This window comes from Arabidopsis thaliana, chromosome 4, assembly GCF_000001735.4.
Source record: "Arabidopsis thaliana chromosome 4, partial sequence".
Lineage (NCBI taxonomy): Eukaryota > Viridiplantae > Streptophyta > Magnoliopsida > Brassicales > Brassicaceae > Arabidopsis > Arabidopsis thaliana.
Window position 1 is genome coordinate 7,412,856 of NC_003075.7, and position 19,674 is coordinate 7,432,529.

Below are 19,674 nucleotides of genomic sequence, written 5' to 3' on the forward strand. Positions count from 1 at the left end.
TCTTCACAAGAAACAAAGAGCAAGAAAAATTAACAACGTGAAGTGGACACATACTGTATATGCATATGGAAGAGGATTTGTAAATGAGCAACGGAATTTGATTGGGCAGCTATTTATTACTTTTATTGAGGTTTTACCCGACTGAACATCAGTTTCAATTTGATTCTAGATATTTCAAATTGTTTTATTTCCAACAAGGTTGTAAGTAGTAGTAAGGTCTTCGAAATATTTTTAAATAAGTCTTTTCTAGTTTGCTACATATTTGACAAACATAGTTTTTTAAATAAATAAACAAATGAGAATTTTGCATATATATATATATATATAATATGTAGCAAACTACAAAAGAATTAATATGATTTAATTTCTATTTTTCAAGTTAGCTACTATAGATTTTAACCTTATTTATCAGTATTTGTTTGTTTTTTTTAGAAGTCAAGTGGTTTTAACACCAAATTTGTTTTCCTCTCACTTAGTGATGATAATCGAACCCACCAAATAGTTTTTGGTGACACTGAGGATTTAACCTGGCAAATAAACTCTAGTTAATCTATCAAGTTGATTAGATTTATTTTATTGCAGATAATTATTATTAATATATTGGAGCCATAGGACTCGGCTTCTCTGCTTCCAGAACTGTTATTCTAGCTTCTAAGCATGCTCTAGTTTGGCTGAGAGAGATCCTATAAGTTCTGGTATTCGTTTTTTATATTCAGTTATTAAAACCTTAGATTATCGCAATATTGTTTACTTTTTATTTCTTTTAGTCATTCTTTGCGACTTTATTTGTATATAGATATATCTTTGCAAGAGTACTCCAAATTCCCCAGTCCCCACTGCATGTGACCACATACGTAAATTTAATTCTGTATCATAGTAACTAACATTTACGTTATCACAATACAATCCGAACATAACCCTTCGTACATTCGTATCACCGTGTGCATGTTAAAATATAAATTTTCCACAATCTAGAATTCGATTTTCATATTCAGTTATTCAAAACCTTAGATTGTGTCAATAGTGTTTTGTTTTATTTCTTTTACTATTTCTCTGCGACTATATTTGTACATAGATATATCTTTGCAAGAGTGATCAAAATTCCCACCACATACGTAAACTTAATTATGTATCATAGAGCTTAATGTAACTAACATTTACACATTATCACGATTCATATACAATCCGAACATAACCCTCCATTCGTTTCATCGCATGCATGTCAAAATAGAAATAACCCACATGCAAGAATCTGAAAATAAGACGTTGCTTACAAAACTTCTTTCGGTAAATAGGTTGAAAATAGAGAAATATATTGCTTCACAGGTATACAAATGGCGAAGACGGGAAACGTTTACAAAATGAAACTATAAAACTCTCACATGTTTATTCTATCACTTAAACAAATTCAAACTGAAACATTAAAACCTACCATTCATGCATTTATTCAAACAGTAATGATTTTAAAGAGAACACTGCGCGCATGAAGAGTATGGATAGCCGCTGATACCGCTTAAGCACATTGGAAATCAGACGGAAGCCTTCTGTTGCAAACGTTGAGAAGAACACTGAGAGATATAGGAACGTTAAGGTTGATGCCAAGAACGTTAGCCCTAAGGGCAGTGCAGAGACAAATCGCAGCGTCAAGGTCAACCAAACCTTGGATGAGCGAGCAGCATGGTTGAGCTGATGGCTGTCCCAACTGCACGTTAAGTAGACCACTTAGGACATTCGCACACACACCGAGTCTGAGAGCATCGATAGGACAGTTTCCGGATGAACCAGGGGTTCTCGGAGGAGTGACAGGCGTAGGGTTAGGACTTGGTACCGAAGGAGTTGGAACTGAAGGAGTTGGGACTGAAGGAGTTGGGACCGAAGGACTTGGAATCGAAGGACTTGGGTACTTAGGACTCGGGACCTTTGGACTTGGGACCGTCCTAGGCTTAGGACTTAGGTTGCATCGACAATCAGTAGCAGTGGTTAAGGTGAAAAAAAGGATGTTGAGGGCAAAGAAAAGAGCAAGAGAGGTTGAGTTCTTTGAAGCCATTGGTATTTTCTTTAGTGTTTTAAGGATTATTGATTGAGTTTGAAGAGAGAGATGAAAAGAAATGAAGAGAAGATGTGCTTATTTATAGGGTTTTAGAATGACGTGAAGAGGATCCAAATTGTTTGACTTTAATTATTATTTGAATATTTATAATTCTACAAAATATCTGATTTTTTATTTGCTCATATTCAAAATCTGACTTTCTTTTCCCATTCTGTAGATACGTAGAACCTCAAAGTAATTTGGAACATAGTAATGCATGTAAATTAAGAAAATATTTGATTCGTGCAATTTTTTTTTTGTCAATGCTGTTATTATTACCTCCATCATCAGTTCATGACCTCATTGTACATTTTTATAGATTCTCTTTCGCTCATCCCGTATAGCTATTTTAGTTATTTAAGAGGAGATAAAATCTCACCATACAAAATGGTATATATAATAAATGAATATTTCGCCTTTATGTATCCTGTTATGCATAATCTATAAAAAATGTACATGAATCAAAGTATATAATCTATAAAAATGTAGTTGAATCTACATAAAATTTATTTTTATTTCTTTGGTCTAAAACTACGGATTGGGCAGAAAACATTCTTGATGGGACAATTCAATCCAGCAAGGAATTAGGTGAGACTCTTCTGCCCATTTGTTAAAATTCTTTAGTTACTATTCTTTGGATCTGAGATGTACAAGAGGAGAAAATTAGGTTATCCAATGAACCCAAGACCCACTCTATTGACCATATAAAAAAATTCAAAATAATATGATCATCTTAAAACAAAAATTAAGAAAGTAGATACATCGAAATCAAATTACTACAAAAAGAATCCATATTTTGCGGAAATTTATCGCAAATGGAAAACTTCCGACTCACTTCCTACAAAATTAAATTCGTTAGCTGTAAATTATCCGTCAAGAAAAAATTATGAAAGTAGATAGATCGAAATCAAATATCTACAAAAGGTATTATGTATTTTCGACAACTGTATATGTCAAAAATTTATCGTAAATAAAGTAAACTCTGACTAATTTCTAACAAAATTAAATTAATTAGAGTTTACTGATCCAAAACTAACTATGTCAGAAATTTGTCGTAAATTATTGATGAAATTATCATCGAAAACTCGTATGTCGTAAGAATATTAGTCAGAAACTTCCAACGACATTCATATAGTTAAACCTGCATTGATAAAAACTGGACATATCTTTCAAACCGAAGATGAATTACTATAAATATTTACATCATTTTTTTTTTAATCTAATATTAAATTATATTCAAAAGAAAAATAACGTTTTTACAATTAGTGCAACGGGAGTTTGAAGTCCTACACAATACTAAACTTAAAATTGATAATCATGATGATGAGATTATGATCGACTTTGAAGCCAAGCTTGAAAACAAGTCTCATACCACCTATCCTTTGACCTTTTGATTGTTGTGAATTGATTGCGGACTTGTGAATCAATCCATTTGATTAATTGGCTTGGAGAGTTTGATGGTTTGCCATGCCACCTTCCATTTCTTTCCCTCCAAATGGTATAGAGCGTTACTTGAACGACGTATTTGAGGAGGAAGATGTCTACTCGACTATGATGATGAGCTTCGACGTAGGATAGAATCGCGACCAATCAGTAGAAAAATGTGTTTTGAACACGCCTTTTGCAAGCACAGCCCAAACCTCCGATGCATAAGTGCAGGAGAAGAACAGGTGCCGCATCATTTTGTTTCTTGCTTAATATATATCTTTGGGTTGGTTTCTAGAGTTCTTCATTAGTTTGACAAATTTTATGTTTCCGATTTCTAAATCCATCTAGACAAAATTACTATTGTAATTTTACTTTAATGATTTTAAATAAGAAACAAAGATTTATTTGAAAAATATATGACAAATTATTATTGACGAATTCTCAATACTACACACACACATGGGATAATTAGATAATTTAGTTTTAAGAATTAAAAAAAATCGTGTAAAAGTATTTCTAAAAAAATAATTATGGCCTTGATTTATCTTACGTAGGAATTTTACTTAACAACACTTGTTAAACATGTTTACGTGAACACATGCATTAGGGGTATACCTATTAGTTTTGCAATTCTTTTTTATTTGGAGTTTTAGATATTTCATCATTCAAGTACTTTGACAAAAAAAAAAAAAAGTCATCATTCAAGTACAGTTACATCTTTTTTTCCTTTTTAATCAAAAATTACAGTTACGTCTTATAAAAAGAATTCCAGGGTTAAACTTACACTAGTTGGATATAGATTGTTGCTCTTTAGAAAAAAAAAAGAAGAAATACAAATACGATTCTTTGAGAATAAAAGTGGAAACAAGAAGCTTATTATTACTTTAAATATCAGATTGAACAAATTGATAAAAATGGATACAGTACGAGAAGTATAAGAAACACTTAACTGAAAATAGGAGAATTCAAAGAATCTTAATCAAGGAAAAACATCAAAAGATAACTTAAACATTATAATCAATCGAAGGGTGGATAGATATATCAAGCACATACGAAACCAGAAGGAACCTTCTTGCCACAAACATTGAGAAGAAGGCTGAGAGAGACGGGAACATTAAGATTAATGCCTAAAACTTTAGCCTTTAGGGCGGTGCAGAGACAAGCGGCAGCCTCAAGATCAACTAAACCATTGAGGAGCGAACAACAAGGCTTCACTGGTGGTGTTCCCAACTGAATTTTGAGAAGATCCTTGAGAACATTGGCGCAAACGCCGAGCTTGAGAGTGTCTTTAGGGCAGCTTCCGGTGGACTTGGGCTTAGGTTTGGGTTTAGGGGTGGAACTGCAGCCACCGCCACATGCGGTGGTTAAAGTGAAAAAAAGAATGTTGAATGTGAGGAAAATGACAAGAGAGGCTGAAATTTTTGAAGCCATTTCTCAAAAAATCAAATTTCTATTTTAGGTAAGAAGTTTTAAGATAGAAGTATTGCCAAAAGAGAGTGGTGAAGATAAATGAAGAGAGGGTGTACGTATATATATTAGGGCTTCAAGGGGTTGGACAGTTAATTAAAGCTGTCATTACTGTATAATTTTGAAGAATTATTAGACAAATTTATATTTTAGTAAGTGGATCTTTGTATTATTAAGTGGTTAAGATATACTTTATTTTTTTTTATTGCATTATGAAACAAATGTTAAATCATGGATAGATGACCCTGTTGGGCAGTCATCGTTTTTTTCTTTTTCAAAACTTTTATTAGTTTAGTAGTTAGAAAGTTTTTCGTTAGTCATCTATACAAAAAGAAGAAACAATACATGTTTTTTTTTCCTGGCTAAATATAATAGATGGTTTTTAACTTTAACCAATCCATCTTTTATTTATGGGCCATATATATATATATATGAAAACTGAAAATAACGTTTTGATGTGAAATATACCAAATATACTTATTTAGTGCAGAGTTAACATGAGATAATATGTATTTCTCTTTAGTTAATAAATGATACTAGTTATTTAGTACGGAGTTAACATGAGCTAATATGTATTTCTCTTTATTTAATCAATGATACTAGTTTTATTGTAAAGTAGATGCATTTACAAATAAAAGTATTGCTCAAATATTTCAATAATGACTTTTAATACAGTATATGCATTTTCAACTGTGAACACTTTGAAAAATAATGGATTTTACATTCCGTTCGACTTTATGTTTTCTTAAGTTGATTCATATTATATTGGTTTTGACGTTCGACTTTATGTTTTCTTAAGTTGATTCATATTATTTTGGGTTTGATCTATTTTAAATCCAAAAAATTACATTTTCTTATTTGATTTCTTAAAATATTTAACTTGTTCGAGCGTCTATTAATTTTTTATGTGAGTTGATTTAATATTAATTTAGAATAATTTGTTCTAAAACAGTCGACAATGCTTTTCGTAGGTAAAATTTGTATAACAGCTGAATTATTTAGAATATTCGCTTAAATTCATAATCATCGGCTGTATTTTCTTATTTCAATCTATCTTTTGTTTTTTTTTTATTTTATGAACCTTAATTATTAATTTTCCGTTAAATTAATTGTAATGTAATTTGTAGACTCATATTTAAATTAGTCCATGTAATATATACATTATTTTGGTCAAAAACAAAAACACGTAGGTACACGATTAGGTCGACGTGTTAGTTTATTCGACTGAAAACAACTATATACTTATCTTATTCGAAAAATTATAGAACAAAATAAACTATAATCGACGCACATGTATTCAATAATTACTCATACTTCCCATGTGTTGTGTAGCCCAGAATGTAAATAATAGGCATGTGTTTGGAGATTAGTAATTTGGAAGTTTATTGGCTTTAATTACCCTTCACATTTTATTTTTGGGAAATTAAAAACAACTATAATTCATCAAATAACAACAATATTATTCTTTTTTTTTTGTCATCAACAATATTATGCTTATCTTATGACAAATATAGCTTTGGGTTCTTGGACACTAACTTCAGGTTTCAATCAACATGGAGTAAACCATTAATCATATTCTAATTAACTGTTCGCATTTTATTAACCCTTGGTAGTTTCTCGACGCGCTAAGTTTACAAAATATGGATTTCTTCTATTGGCGAACTCCGTCTCCGCTAAAAAATAAAAAAGGATACTACAGTTTTCAACGAATTACATAGTTTCTATGGAAAAGTTTTTAAAAATAAAATAAATAAACAAATTTTACCAAAGAATTATACTGGAACCCTCAGATTTTTTAAATCATGTTATTAGCGATCATTTAGTTTGGGTGGCAGCTCAAATCAGCCCAACTAAGGATGTCAAGGAATTATTGTTCTTTAAGATGTCAAGGTGATGGTTCGTGGAAATTATAATGCCTCGGCCGTAATCGTCTGCGGCCCCACGTTTTATTTTGGCAAGTAGATTCGACCCCGTCCGAGACTATTTTGGGAGGCTCGAAAGAATTGTTTATTGTCCTTACTTATCGCCACTAAATATTTGTTGTGTTTTTTCTTCATTAACACGGTACCCAAAATTAATTTCAGGCAGGTCGAACCATCATGAAATATATATAGTTCAAACACGTTTCACTCTACCAAATCAATTTTAAGTCTCTTTGTATGCATCACCAAATTGTTTTTTAGAAAAGAGTTGTGTTAAAACCTCCTCACTAGCTCACAGATCACATTATTGTGTATCAAGACGGTTACTCCAACAGTGAATTAGTGTACGTGTCTCCACACTCGTCCGGTTCGGCTCTAATACTAGTTGTTACGCTTTCCATGCCCTCTCTCACCATGTGGATTCCATTCTTGTCCAACAGATGGTATGTATATTTGGGAGACATTGAAAGACATGTTTAATGTTCCTCCTTACTCATATGGTATTTATTATTTAACATTGTTTTCATTTGGTCACATATCCTAAATATCGCAATAGTTCCATTACGCTTAACTATAAAATTTTATCGAAACGATTAACGGAAAATATGCGTATATTTTTGTGACATAGATAATCAATCAATTATTTTAAACTTCTTTGAATGTATCTTAATATTTTTAAATTCGAGGGATTACATTAATCTTCTTACCCCAAATCTGGTTTTGGATGGATGGAGAACTATAAAACTTTGAACAGTTTGAGAAATCATAGTTTGCATTTCAAATAAATGGACTGATTAAGTTATATACTTGTCCCTTGTCATTTTCGTTTTGAGATTTGATATAAGTATTTAAGGAACATGTTTGAATTATTTATTTTTTGTCAATTAATTTTGAATTGAAATTCTGGGTACAGTATAGAGTCTAATTGAAAATTCATGATTCTTGATACGGTATTAGAGTCTTAACAAGCCAAATAGATAAAATTGGTTCGAACAGATGATTAAGTTCGGTATTAGATGAATGAGCCAAAGAACCATCTTCTCGAAATGATATGTTAAAAATCCACTAGTAGATAAAGATTAATATTAGTAATTTCAACTATTACCGATTTGTTTTTATTTAGATCTTCAGGTATTTCTCATTGTCTATTTTTATGTATCAAATACAATTCTTATATTTTTTCCATCATTTGAGTATTGTTAATTATTATAAAATAATTCCAGGGCTACACTTTTCTAGTATGTATATTTCAATCGATAGATCAGGTAGACAAAGATTCTTGCTCTTTCAACCGTTAAAATAATATAAGTAAAATTAATGTTAGAAGAAAAGTCGAAAGAAGAAGCAGATTATAATCACTTTAACAATCTTATTTCTGAGCAATTTAATTTAAAATGTAAACAGTACAAGAAGTAGAAACAACACTGAAAATGGGAAAATTCAAAGAATATTAATCAAAGAAAAACATGGAAAGAAAATTTAAAACATTATAACCAATCGAAGAGTGGATAGATATATCAAGCACATACGAAGCCGGAAGGAACCTTCTTGCCACAAACATTGAGAAGAAGGCTGAGAGAGACGGGAACATTAAGATTAATGCCTAAAACTTTAGCCTTTAGGGCGGTGCAGAGACAAGCGGCAGCCTCAAGATCAACTAAACCATTGAGGAGCGAACAACAAGGCTTCACTGGTGGTGTTCCCAACTGAATTTTGAGAAGATCCTTGAGAACATTGGCGCAAACGCCGAGCTTGAGAGTGTCTTTAGGGCAGCTTCCGGTGGACTTGGGCTTAGGTTTGGGTTTAGGGGTGGAACTGCAGCCACCGCCACATGCGGTGGTTAAAGTGAAAAAAAGAATGTTGAATGTGAGGAAAATGACAAGAGAGGCTGAAATTTTTGAAGCCATTTCTCAAAAAATCAAATTTCTATTTTAGGTAAGAAGTTTTAAGATAGAAGTATTGCCAAAAGAGAGTGGTGAAGATAAATGAAGAGAGGGTGTACGTATATATATTAGGGCTTCAAGGGGTTGGACAGTTAATTAAAGCTGTCATTACTGTATAATTTTGAAGAATTATTAGACCAATTTATATTTTAGTAAGTGGATCCTTGTATTATTAAGTGGTTAAGATATACTTTATTTTTTTTTATTGCATTATGAACCAAATGTTAAATCATGGATAGATGACCCTGTTGGGCAGTCATCGTTTTTTTCTTTTTCAAAACTTTTATTAGTTTAGTAGTTAGAAAGTTTTTCGTTAGTCATCTATACAAAAAGAAGAACCAATACATGTTTTTTTTTCCTGGCTAAATATAATAGATGGTTTTTAACTTTAACCAATCCATCTTTTATTTATGGGCCATATATATATATATATGAAAACTGAAAATAACGTTTTGATGTGAAATATACCAAATATACTTATTTAGTGCAGAGTTAACATGAGATAATATGTATTTCTCTTTAGTTAATAAATGATACTAGTTATTTAGTACGGAGTTAACATGAGCTAATATGTATTTCTCTTTATTTAATCAATGATACTAGTTTTATTGTAAAGTAGATGCATTTACAAATAAAAGTATTGCTCAAATATTTCAATAATGACTTTTAATACAGTATATGCATTTTCAACTGTGAACACTTTGAAAAATAATGGATTTTACATTCCGTTCGACTTTATGTTTTCTTAAGTTGATTCATATTATATTGGTTTTGACGTTCGACTTTATGTTTTCTTAAGTTGATTCATATTATTTTGGGTTTGATCTATTTTAAATCCAAAAAATTACATTTTCTTATTTGATTTCTTAAAATATTTAACTTGTTCGAGCGTCTATTAATTTTTTATGTGAGTTGATTTAATATTAATTTAGAATAATTTGTTCTAAAACAGTCGACAATGCTTTTCGTAGGTAAAATTTGTATAACAGCTGAATTATTTAGAATATTCGCTTAAATTCATAATCATCGGCTGTATTTTCTTATTTCAATCTATCTTTTGTTTTTTTTTTTATTTTATGAACCCTAATTATTAATTTTCCGTTAAATTAATTGTAATGTAATTTGTAGACTCATATTTAAATTAGTCCATGTAATATATACATTATTTTGGTCAAAAACAAAAACACGTAGGTACACGATTAGGTCGACGTGTTAGTTTATTCGACTGAAAACAACTATATACTTATCTTATTCGAAAAATTATAGAACAAAATAAACTATAATCGACGCACATGTATTCAATAATTACTCATACTTCCCATGTGTTGTGTAGCCCAGAATGTGAATAATAGGCATTAGTAATTTGGAAGTTTATTGGCTTTAATTACCCTTCACATGTTATTTTGGGGAAATAAAAAACAACTATAATTCATCAAATAACAACAATATTATTCTTTTTTTTTGTCATCAACAATATTATTCTTATCTTATGACAAATATAGCTTTGGGTTCTTGGACACTAACTTCAGGTTTCAATCAACATGGAGTAAACCATTAATCATATTCTAATTAAGTGTTCGCATTTTATTAACCCTTGGTAGTTTTTCGACGAGCTAAGTTTACAAAATAGGGATTTCTTTTATTGGCGAACTCCGTCTCCGCTAAGAAAGAAAGAGGGATATTACAGTTTTCAACGAATTAACATAACATTTTAAAAATCGAGGTATTACATTAATCTTCTGATGCCAAATCTGGTTTTGGATGGATGGAGAACTCTAAAACTTTGAACAATTTGAGAAATCATAGTTTGCATTTCCATATCATAAAATGCATAGTTTGCATTTCAAATAAATGGACTGGTTTAAGTTATGTACCATTGTTCGTCCCTTGTCATTTTTGTTTTGAAATTTGGTAGAAGCATTTTAAGGAACATGTATGAATTATTTTTTTTGTCAATTAATTTTGAATTGAAAATTCATGATTCTGGATACAGTATAGAGTCTAATTGAAAATTCATGATTCTGGATACGGTATTAGAGTCTAACAAACCAAATAGATAAAATTGGTCCGAACAGATGATTAAGTTCGGTATTAGATGAATGTGCCAAAGAGCCATCTTCTCAAAATCATACGTTAAAAATCACACTAGTAGATAAAGATTAATATTAGTAATTTAATCTATTACCGATTAGTTCTTATTTGGATCTTCAGGTATCTCACATTGTCTATTTTTATGTATCAAAAAAAATTCTTATATTTTTTCCATCATTTGAGTATTGTTAAATATTATAAAATAATTCCAGGGTTATTTCAATGGATAGATCAGGTAGAAAGCGATTCTTGCTCTTTCAACCGTTAGAATAATATAAGTAATATTAATTTCGGAGAAAAAGTCGAAAGAAGAAGTAAATTATGATTATTTTAACATTCTTATGTCTGAGCAATTTAATTTAAAATGTAAACAATACAAGAAGTAAGTAACACTAGTCATTGCTATATAATTTTGAGGAATTATTAATGGAATTTATTTTTTAGTAACAATAGTCAATGGGATCTTTGTATTATTAAGTGGTTAAGATATACTCATATTTAAATAAAATTGTTCAATCATGGTGTTATAGAAGAATTTTAATTAATAACACCCGATTATGCTGTCTTAGTTGTATTTCTTTTTTAATCCCTTGGTAATTAAAACGTTTTTCGTTTTATGTATGGGAAATTTGGAAATATAACATATAAAAAATTATAAATTAGGTAACTAGCCAAAAAAACAATTATATGCTATTGTGCGTATAAAGTATATCAATATAATTTTATCCTTTTAAAAATCATTACTACCACCTTTTCCGGCCACCATCTCCGTCCACCATCACGTCCGGCCACCACCACCGTCCACCACCACGTCCGGCCACCACCACTTTCGATCACCACCACTTCCGATCACCACCACCTCCGGCCACTACTTCCGACCACCACTACCTCCGGCCACCACCACTTCCGGCCATAACCACTTCCGGCGACCACAAACTCCGATCACTACCCTCAGCCACCATCACTCCGATCACAACCACCTCCGGCCACCACCATCTCCGGCAACCACCACCTCCGGCCACCACCACGTCCGGCCACCACCGCCTCCGTCCATAACCACCTCTGGCCACTACAACCGGCCACCATCACCCCAGGCCACAACCATATCCGGCCACCACACCATCTCTAGTCACCCTCAAAAAAGCCAATTTGGTCAATATACTACTCTTTATGGTTAGTTATTATATTTTTTGAAAATATAGTGTTAGTTTATTAATTATTTTAAAAAGTGTTTGGTTTGCAATTCACCCTTTATGTATCATTTTTACATAATAATTTCAAAAGATTAAAAAAAAAAGAACTTGTAGTAACAAGATACATGTTTCTTTTTCCAACAAAAAAAAAAAAGATATATGTTTCTTTTGTTGGCTAACTAGGATATGATCCGCGGTATACCGCGGATTAAATATTTCATTTATTTTTCTTTATTATAAAATATAATTTGTCGTTTCTTTTTGTTTGTGGTGATTATTAATTATCGATAAGGTTGTGTATGCTTTTTATTGAGTCATAATTATGATATTAGTAAATCTAATATGTGTTATTTTATCTTCTAGGATTTGACTTGTGATAGACTATACCACGAGATCATATTTTACTTTTTATTCATAATATATTTTTAAAAAGATTATATAATTTAAATTTTTGGTGTTTTCAAATTTAACATGTGGAACATATGTAATTTAGTAATTTTGTATTAAAATTACACATTAAAATGTATCAAAGAAGAATAACATTTAGGAGTGTCAAAAAAGATTAACACTTATACTATAATGTTGATTTTATGTATTTTTTGTAGCTAAAAAATTAAAATTGAAATTATATTTGTTATGTTATTATTGTTTGTTTTGTTAAGTATTGTACAGGTGTAATTTGATTGTTAATTTTAGGAGTACACCCAAGATATCCAAATTTGTCTCATCTAAACTCATAGCACCATATAAACTCGTCTCATCCAAACTCTTTCTACCATGTAAACTCGTCTCCTCTAAACCCTTCCTGCCACATAAATCCGTCCAGTAATAACTAAAAATCAAATTGTTCTTTTTTTTTTAATAATATTTTTATTTAATATACTTCCAGTCAATTTACAATTTCAATCTAATAAGAAAAATTGTATACTATATTGAAATTTTAACAATTGTATACTATATTGAAATTTTAACAATTTCAATCTAATAAGAATCAATATCGGATCGTTTTGAAGATTTTATATCGAATTCTTTGAACAAAAGATAATGCAATCTCTTATTTTAACCGATGTAAGACATTGAACCAACATATTTTCATCAATTGGATAATATTTATATGTGTTTTAAAATATAGAATCACAATATATGCGGGAATGTTATGAATATTAGATGGATGCCCATTATAAGGCCCATCTTCTAGATCTTCTAGATCCTTCTAGAATAGAATATTCTGTAATTATCCTGTAGAAACCCTAACCTTGTACTCCTATATAAAGGACCTTTCATTCATTGAAATAATACACACAAATCTTCCTCTTCTTCTTCTTCTTTTCTAACAGGGAAATGTTTTTGTGGGATTTGTTAAAATCTTTTTTTTAATGCCCCTTTGCAACAATTTCATCTCATTTTCAAAAATACACCTCTTATATGCTAAATGACTAAATTATTCTTCTATTATTGAGTGAACATAATGAGAAAATTAAAACTATTTTGGCACCAAAAATTTTCAACTTTTAAAAATTTTCTGCCAGAATTTATTTTTTCTCGCCGCACCTAATGTTTTTTTCTAATAGTACAAAAATCCGTCAAAACAGTCTCTGCCAAAATTTCAATTCAAAAATCTTTCTCAATCTTTTAAAAAATCTTATAAAATTCTTGTAAATTCTTATAAAATCTGTGTAAAATCGTTAAAAACACTTGTCAATTTTTTTAAAGCCTTTTAAAACTCTTGTTAACTCTTTTAAAACAATTGTAAATATTTTTAGAACTCTTTAAAATCATTTGTAAATATATTAAAACTTTTATAAAGTCTTTAAAAATATTTAAAAATCCTTTTAAAACTCGTTAAAAACTGTTGTAAATCTTTTAAACCTTAAGAGCTCTTGTAAAGTCTTATAAATAGTTTTTAAATAAATTTACAAGAGTTTTTAAATGGTTTAAAATCTGTAAGGCTTATTTAACGTTTATATGATTTAACATAAAATGAATAGCGGTTGGAAAGATTTATGCATTGTTTTATAAAATCTGTAATCACAGTTAAACGTGATTATCAAAAGAAGAATTAAATTAGATCGATGCACATGTGTTCAATAATCACCTCATAATTCCCATGTGTATCCCCGTATGTGATTGAGGCTTTTAGCTGGCGATTATGTTCAAAGATTTGTAATTTGGAATTTAGTAACCACAAAGTCTGACTATCACAATTTTCTTGGCTTTTTATCCTTCACGTTTTATTCATCTATAAGACTTTGAACAAAAGAAAAAAAAAAAAACTTTGAACAGATTGCTTTCAAAAATCAATAAATATGAACCACTTATTTTCACATCCATTATTCATGGAGAAAGGGCTACAGAATTTAACCCAAACAAACAAATAACACTAATTATATAAACATAATGTTTAGTAATATTTTGTGTTGGTTTGAAATGTAATTGATAGCCAAGATGAATTATAGTAGTTCATTAAGTTTTGTAGTTTGGGCGAAAATATGGATCGACTACAAGAAAAGAGAAAAAGGTTCAACAGCAACGTTCTTAGTTCCATGACCGGAATCCATTGTTAACGTTATTAGTCGACACAATTAGTAAATTGATCTCAAACAAACAAAAATTAAAAAGAAAAAAGACATTAATAGTAGGAAAAAAACATTAATAGTAAAAATTAAGTGCTTGAACAGTAAACTTTTTGTTCGCTAATTATTTGTCAATTTGTGATAGGTTGGAATAATAAATGTTTTCAATTACTGATTCTTTTCAAACATTATTTATTTTGTAATTTTATAAACTAAAGTTAAGTTTTTAATTTATGTGACTATGATAATTATATATTAGATGTGAGTATATTCTTTTGAAAATTATATTAGAAAAGTTTAGGTAGTGAGTTCAGACAAGTACTTGAAGTTTTTTTTTGTGTGCAAACAATTATAAGTATATATATAGTTTTGATTTGTTCCCTTAACAGTATTTCCCTATAAACGATTATGTCTAGTGTGTATAAAAAAGTACAATACTGTATGTATGTATATATATCGCATCATCATAAAAGTCTTAATTTTACTTGTTATTTGCTTATACATGAATTTAGGTTTGAAATTTGGATGTTAGACAAAACCAATTCAAGAACATAGATAGAAAATATGAATATATTGTAGCTATGTTGGGCAACGGAATCCATCAGGAAGGGTACCTCCACAGGCGTTAAGAGCCAAGTTAAGGTGAATAGGAGTGTCGATGGTGATGCCAAGAAGGCTGAGCTTGAGCGCGGTGCAAAGGCAAACAGCAACATCGAGATCAATTAGACCAAAGAGAATAGAGCAACAAGGCCTCATAGCTGGTGCCCCGAGCTTCAAGTTGATGAGGTTGAGAACATTCGAGCATGTCGAAAGTTTGAGAACGTCTCTTGGGCAAGTATTGTCTGCGCAACTCAGGGTAATGAGGTTGAGGAAGAGAATATTGGTCACAAGGAATAAAGCAAGTGTAGTTGAGGTCTTTGGAGCCATACTCATCCCGATCTTTTGTTTTCGATCTTTCTATATGTTATATGTGTATGTTTGTTACTTTGAGTTATGTAGCATATATAGATATGATGGGAGATTTATTGTATTTATAGTGTTTGATAAGGTTTAGTATATTAGGGTAATATTAAATTTAGGTATTTTGGATAAAGTACGTAAAGTTAATTAAAATATTTATCTCCTTGTTAATTTTTAATCTTATAGTTAGAATTCTATATGAGGGTCCCTAATCTAGATAATAAAAATAGTGCCTAAAATATTATTCGGTCGAAAATTCCCTAGAATGCAGAGAGATAAGAAAAATCAAATCTAATTAGGTGTTCTTGTTCAGTTGGTGACAAGTGTCGACTTGAAAATGACAATGTTTGTGTTCTTTGTTTCATAGACCTACTACTATCAACAAATGAGATAGTAGTATATACCTTTGAAACCCCTAAACTATTAATTAAGGATAATATTAATAAGAAGTGGAAGAATTCTAGCAGTTGTTTTTAAAGAAATACATATGAAACTTTAGGCGAGATATGAGGTTCATATTAGTTCATATATCGTTAGTGACCCAACATTTGGTATTATTCTCTTACGCTAATAAGAGTAGACAGACAATGAAAAGCGTTTGTTATGCTCAGTTCCGATATGAGTACTTGATAAGGTTTTAGAGCCACAAACTCGCCCTTTTTTGTTTAAATTTGGATTATTACACACTACACAGAGACTTTAGTACAATTTGAGTAAGAAGAGCCAAGACAAGACAAAGAGTGATTTCATGTTTTATCAAACTGAATTCTGAAAAGGAGTGATGAAAGTCGAGGAAAATGCCGAATTGGTTCGCTAAACATACCTAAATGTAGGAGCCATTTTAAACCACATATGCAAATAAACATAATTTTGAACTACCATACACTGCCAAAAAAAAAAAAAAAAAACTTCTATATATAATCATGTCAAAAAATAAGTTTCTGTGGTAAAAATAAAATAAAAATCATACTCACCTCACTTAACTAAATTAGTAAGAATAAGCTTGTCTCCATAGATAACCCATAATGTTTTCTCTTCTAGGATTAATGGATCTCGACTCGAATCATCGTTAACGCGGTAACTCAATTTTGGGGTTTTAAACAGAATTTGATACTGATTATCAGATTTATCTAATTTTGAAGATCTTAAAGAGTTTCTGTTGAAAATCGAAGAACACAATTAGTTTGATGTGTTTGTTGTTTGATCCTCTCTAGTTCATTTCATTCTATTTCCACTTCATTTCTATTGTCTTCTAATATAACCAAGCCACAATATGGTAAAAGAAAGATACAAGAGTAAAACTGGCAATATTACAAACACAGAACTTATAGACCATATACTTATAGTGCTTTGATCATACACTTAACTCATGATCTTCCTCATTGCCACTCACTTCTTCTAACATTTCCATGAAACATTTCTTATTATTTCCTCTCACTGTTGTTGTTGTTGTCATCGAGTTGAACCGACTGTCATGAATCGTTGCTTCTTCAAATCTTGTCCATAGCTCTTTCTTCAGAGTACTCTCACCTGCTTTTGTTCTGTTTCTCGTCATTATGCTCTCTGGTTCTTTAAACAATGGAGTACTCTCAACCACCATTGACATGCTTCCCTCTAAGAAAACAGTAGAGAAAGTAACAAAACTCATCGATATGGAGTATTCATAAGACTCAATGAAATGACCAAAACATCAACTTTTTTTATACCTGTAGTGTGTTTTGCTTCTGGTATAATGTTTGGAACATCAAAAGATCCACCAGTTTCATCAATTGGTTTCTTCTCATTCACAGGCTCCATTAAAACACATGTTTTAGGAGGAGAAAACCACCAAACCGGCGAGGATTCAAGATCCGTTTTTCTAGTTATCGGAGCATGTTGTATTCCCAAGAGCTCAGGATACTTCGAGCAGAGATTGTCTGTTTTTTCAATACCAGATGATCCCAATTCAGAGCAGGTAGACTTACAAGCCCCTTGCTTTCCCAGTTGAGAAGATTCAGGAACCGGTTTAAACATTGTACACGATTTCGGAGGCGACAGCTTCAAGCAAGGTGTCATTAGAAGCTCAGACAGAATCTTTCTCCTGAGAACTGGTGAAGAACATGGCTTATACTCAACCAAATTTTCAGAGAAATCCATGGCATGGACTAAAGATTTACCAAGTCCTGCAGTTTTCAACGACTCACCTCCTAAAACATCATCACTTGTTTCTTTAGAAGCTTCAAGCGGTTCATTTGCAACAGTGTCTGGAAAAATCCTTTTAGCTGTAAGCTTAGATGCATTCTGGTGTTTTAGGAATTCAGATTTTCCTAAGGGTAGTGGTGTCAAAAGAAAGAGTTGTCTACCCTTGTCTGCGTTATGATCACCACGCCAATGCACAAGAGGAGAAGGAGAGACTAAGGGCTCAAATTGAGTAGGCTCAGGACTCTCAACATCAAACAAATCTTCTTCTTCGTTTGTGCTCATCAAAGACTGTTCTTCCTGATCCTCTGGAAGCAACTGAAAATCAGACATCGCTTCTTGCAATCGAGGAAACCATGGCTGCATACGTAAAAACAGGTTTAAAAATCTAAAGCAAAATTGTCAAACACTATAAGGAAATGAAACAAAGCACACAATAGGTGTAAAAGGAATGAAACCTTTAGTGAGGAAAGCATATCAGACAACACAGTTCTGAAAGATTCAACTTCTATTAACCCGTGCTTGCTCACGGTCTTACGCTTTGTGGCTTCAACAACAAGCTCATCAATCTGACATTCCAAAATATGATTCCTTAAAGTTAAAACACACAAGCTCTCAGATAAAGTTTCAAAAAGGAAACATCTCTAGGTAAGAGAAGCAAGTACCTGGAGAAGAACAGATCTAATATCAGAATGCACAAGGAAGAGTTGATCCAATTCACAATCATTGTATTCTTCTTCTTCTTCTGCATGTAACACTTGATTAACTGCAAGATAATCACTCACTCACTCAGAGAACAAAACCATCTCCAAAGATGTTTGATTTTTGCCAAATTTCCAAATTGAACAAGAAGAGTGTAGATAGAGATATACCTGTATCTCTTCTGGTTATATAAGGTTCCATTTCACTATCTAGCTTTCACTATGAATTTTGTAATAATCTGGATCTGGAGAGTCGCAAACAAACAGACAAACAAAAAACATTACAAATCGGTATCTAGATATCGCGTGCTTCTTCAATTGAGAAACAAAATTATCCAGATTTCGAAGAACCAAAATCTGGTATTCAAAAAGGGATTTCGAAATTGAAATTGAAAACGATGATAGAGAGATTGAAGAGAAAGGACCTGCTTAAACGGAGAATTAGGTCAAGTATATGTTGAGTTAACAGGTATGGTTACCGGTCGGCGGCGAGAGTAGACGATTTCAATTGCACCGTCGTTAGGGTTTTTGTAGAAGAAGACGAAGAGCGGGATTTTGTATTTTTCGAATTTGGGGTTTCAAGTTTGGAGAAGATGAAAGACAGAGAGAAACTACGCGAAATTAAATGTTTTTTTTTTTGTCTTACTATAAAAATAATTTATATAAGTGATTGGGCTAAAGTTTAAAGTGGCCCGCCCTGTAATTAATATTATCAATGAAGCCCAATATTATGGTTGTTATTACAAGCTTGATCTGTTACGTAATTATGGTTCAACTATGATTTAATCTACGGTACATTTTTAAAGATTATTTCTATAATTATGTATTAATATTATGGTTATATAATATATATATATATATATATATAAATGAATGAAATTGTGTTATTTTAATAGTATTTACATTTTATAATTACATTTTCATATTATGATTAGATAAAAAGAACAAGACGTTTTTTCAGTAGTAGTATAATATTGCTCTAATATTGCTGCAATCTTCGAATGAGTATGTATGTCGCCACAATATTCCGAGTTGGAAGTACTGTTGTGGGGTGGGTTTTGATCGTTGAATAAAAGACGTATGTTACATTCTTTACAGACTGCTCTGGATTGGTGAAAATGTTGTATAC

General features: G+C 31.2%; 5 protein-coding genes across 9 annotated transcripts; all 5 read right to left on the reverse strand.

Annotated features, from left to right (window-relative positions):
* Positions 1 to 1,134: 1,134 nt before the first annotated feature.
* On the reverse strand, positions 1,135 to 2,100 carry AT4G12500 (Bifunctional inhibitor/lipid-transfer protein/seed storage 2S albumin superfamily protein). The gene has a single exon (NM_117320.3). It carries the CDS (start codon positions 2,045 to 2,047, stop codon positions 1,514 to 1,516), a length of 534 nt encoding a protein of 177 aa, NP_192987.1. The 5' UTR covers positions 2,048 to 2,100; the 3' UTR covers positions 1,135 to 1,513.
* Positions 2,101 to 4,212: 2,112 nt separating this feature from the next.
* Positions 4,213 to 5,018, reverse strand: AT4G12510 (Bifunctional inhibitor/lipid-transfer protein/seed storage 2S albumin superfamily protein). Its single transcript, NM_117321.3, has one exon. It carries the CDS (start codon positions 4,946 to 4,948, stop codon positions 4,559 to 4,561), a length of 390 nt encoding a protein of 129 aa, NP_567391.1. The 5' UTR covers positions 4,949 to 5,018; the 3' UTR covers positions 4,213 to 4,558.
* Positions 5,019 to 8,095: 3,077 nt separating this feature from the next.
* On the reverse strand, positions 8,096 to 8,973 carry AT4G12520 (Bifunctional inhibitor/lipid-transfer protein/seed storage 2S albumin superfamily protein). The gene has a single exon (NM_117322.3). It carries the CDS (start codon positions 8,811 to 8,813, stop codon positions 8,424 to 8,426), a length of 390 nt encoding a protein of 129 aa, NP_567392.1. The 5' UTR covers positions 8,814 to 8,973; the 3' UTR covers positions 8,096 to 8,423.
* Positions 8,974 to 14,978: 6,005 nt separating this feature from the next.
* Positions 14,979 to 15,708, reverse strand: AT4G12530 (Bifunctional inhibitor/lipid-transfer protein/seed storage 2S albumin superfamily protein). The gene has a single exon (NM_117323.2). The coding sequence runs from the start codon at positions 15,637 to 15,639 to the stop codon at positions 15,286 to 15,288; it is 354 nt and encodes a 117-aa protein (NP_192990.1). The 5' UTR covers positions 15,640 to 15,708; the 3' UTR covers positions 14,979 to 15,285.
* Positions 15,709 to 16,849: 1,141 nt separating this feature from the next.
* Positions 16,850 to 19,172, reverse strand: AT4G12540 (uncharacterized protein; the record flags this gene model as incomplete). 5 transcript variants are annotated; one of them, NM_001340785.1, is made up of 6 exons in its annotated part: positions 16,850 to 17,280; positions 17,373 to 18,204; positions 18,303 to 18,413; positions 18,510 to 18,589; positions 18,717 to 18,790; positions 18,971 to 19,172. In NM_001340785.1, the coding sequence occupies 5 exons, from the start codon at positions 18,745 to 18,747 to the stop codon at positions 17,021 to 17,023; spliced, it is 1,314 nt and encodes a 437-aa protein (NP_001328249.1). The 5 variants fall into 5 exon arrangements, with proteins under 5 accessions (NP_001328249.1, NP_001328250.1, NP_001328248.1 ...); NM_001340784.1 differs by having other exon boundaries at positions 18,510 to 18,610; NM_001340786.1 differs by having other exon boundaries at positions 16,858 to 17,280; positions 18,303 to 18,435; positions 18,510 to 18,610; positions 18,971 to 19,157.
* Positions 19,173 to 19,674: the final 502 nt, after the last annotated feature.

Coding starts and splice junctions, on each gene's coding strand:
- AT4G12520 (NM_117322.3), bottom strand. CDS start 8,813: ATGGCTTCAAAAATTTCAGCCTCTCTTGTCATTTTCCTCACATTCAAC.
- AT4G12530 (NM_117323.2), bottom strand. CDS start 15,639: ATGAGTATGGCTCCAAAGACCTCAACTACACTTGCTTTATTCCTTGTG.
- AT4G12510 (NM_117321.3), bottom strand. CDS start 4,948: ATGGCTTCAAAAATTTCAGCCTCTCTTGTCATTTTCCTCACATTCAAC.
- AT4G12500 (NM_117320.3), bottom strand. CDS start 2,047: ATGGCTTCAAAGAACTCAACCTCTCTTGCTCTTTTCTTTGCCCTCAAC.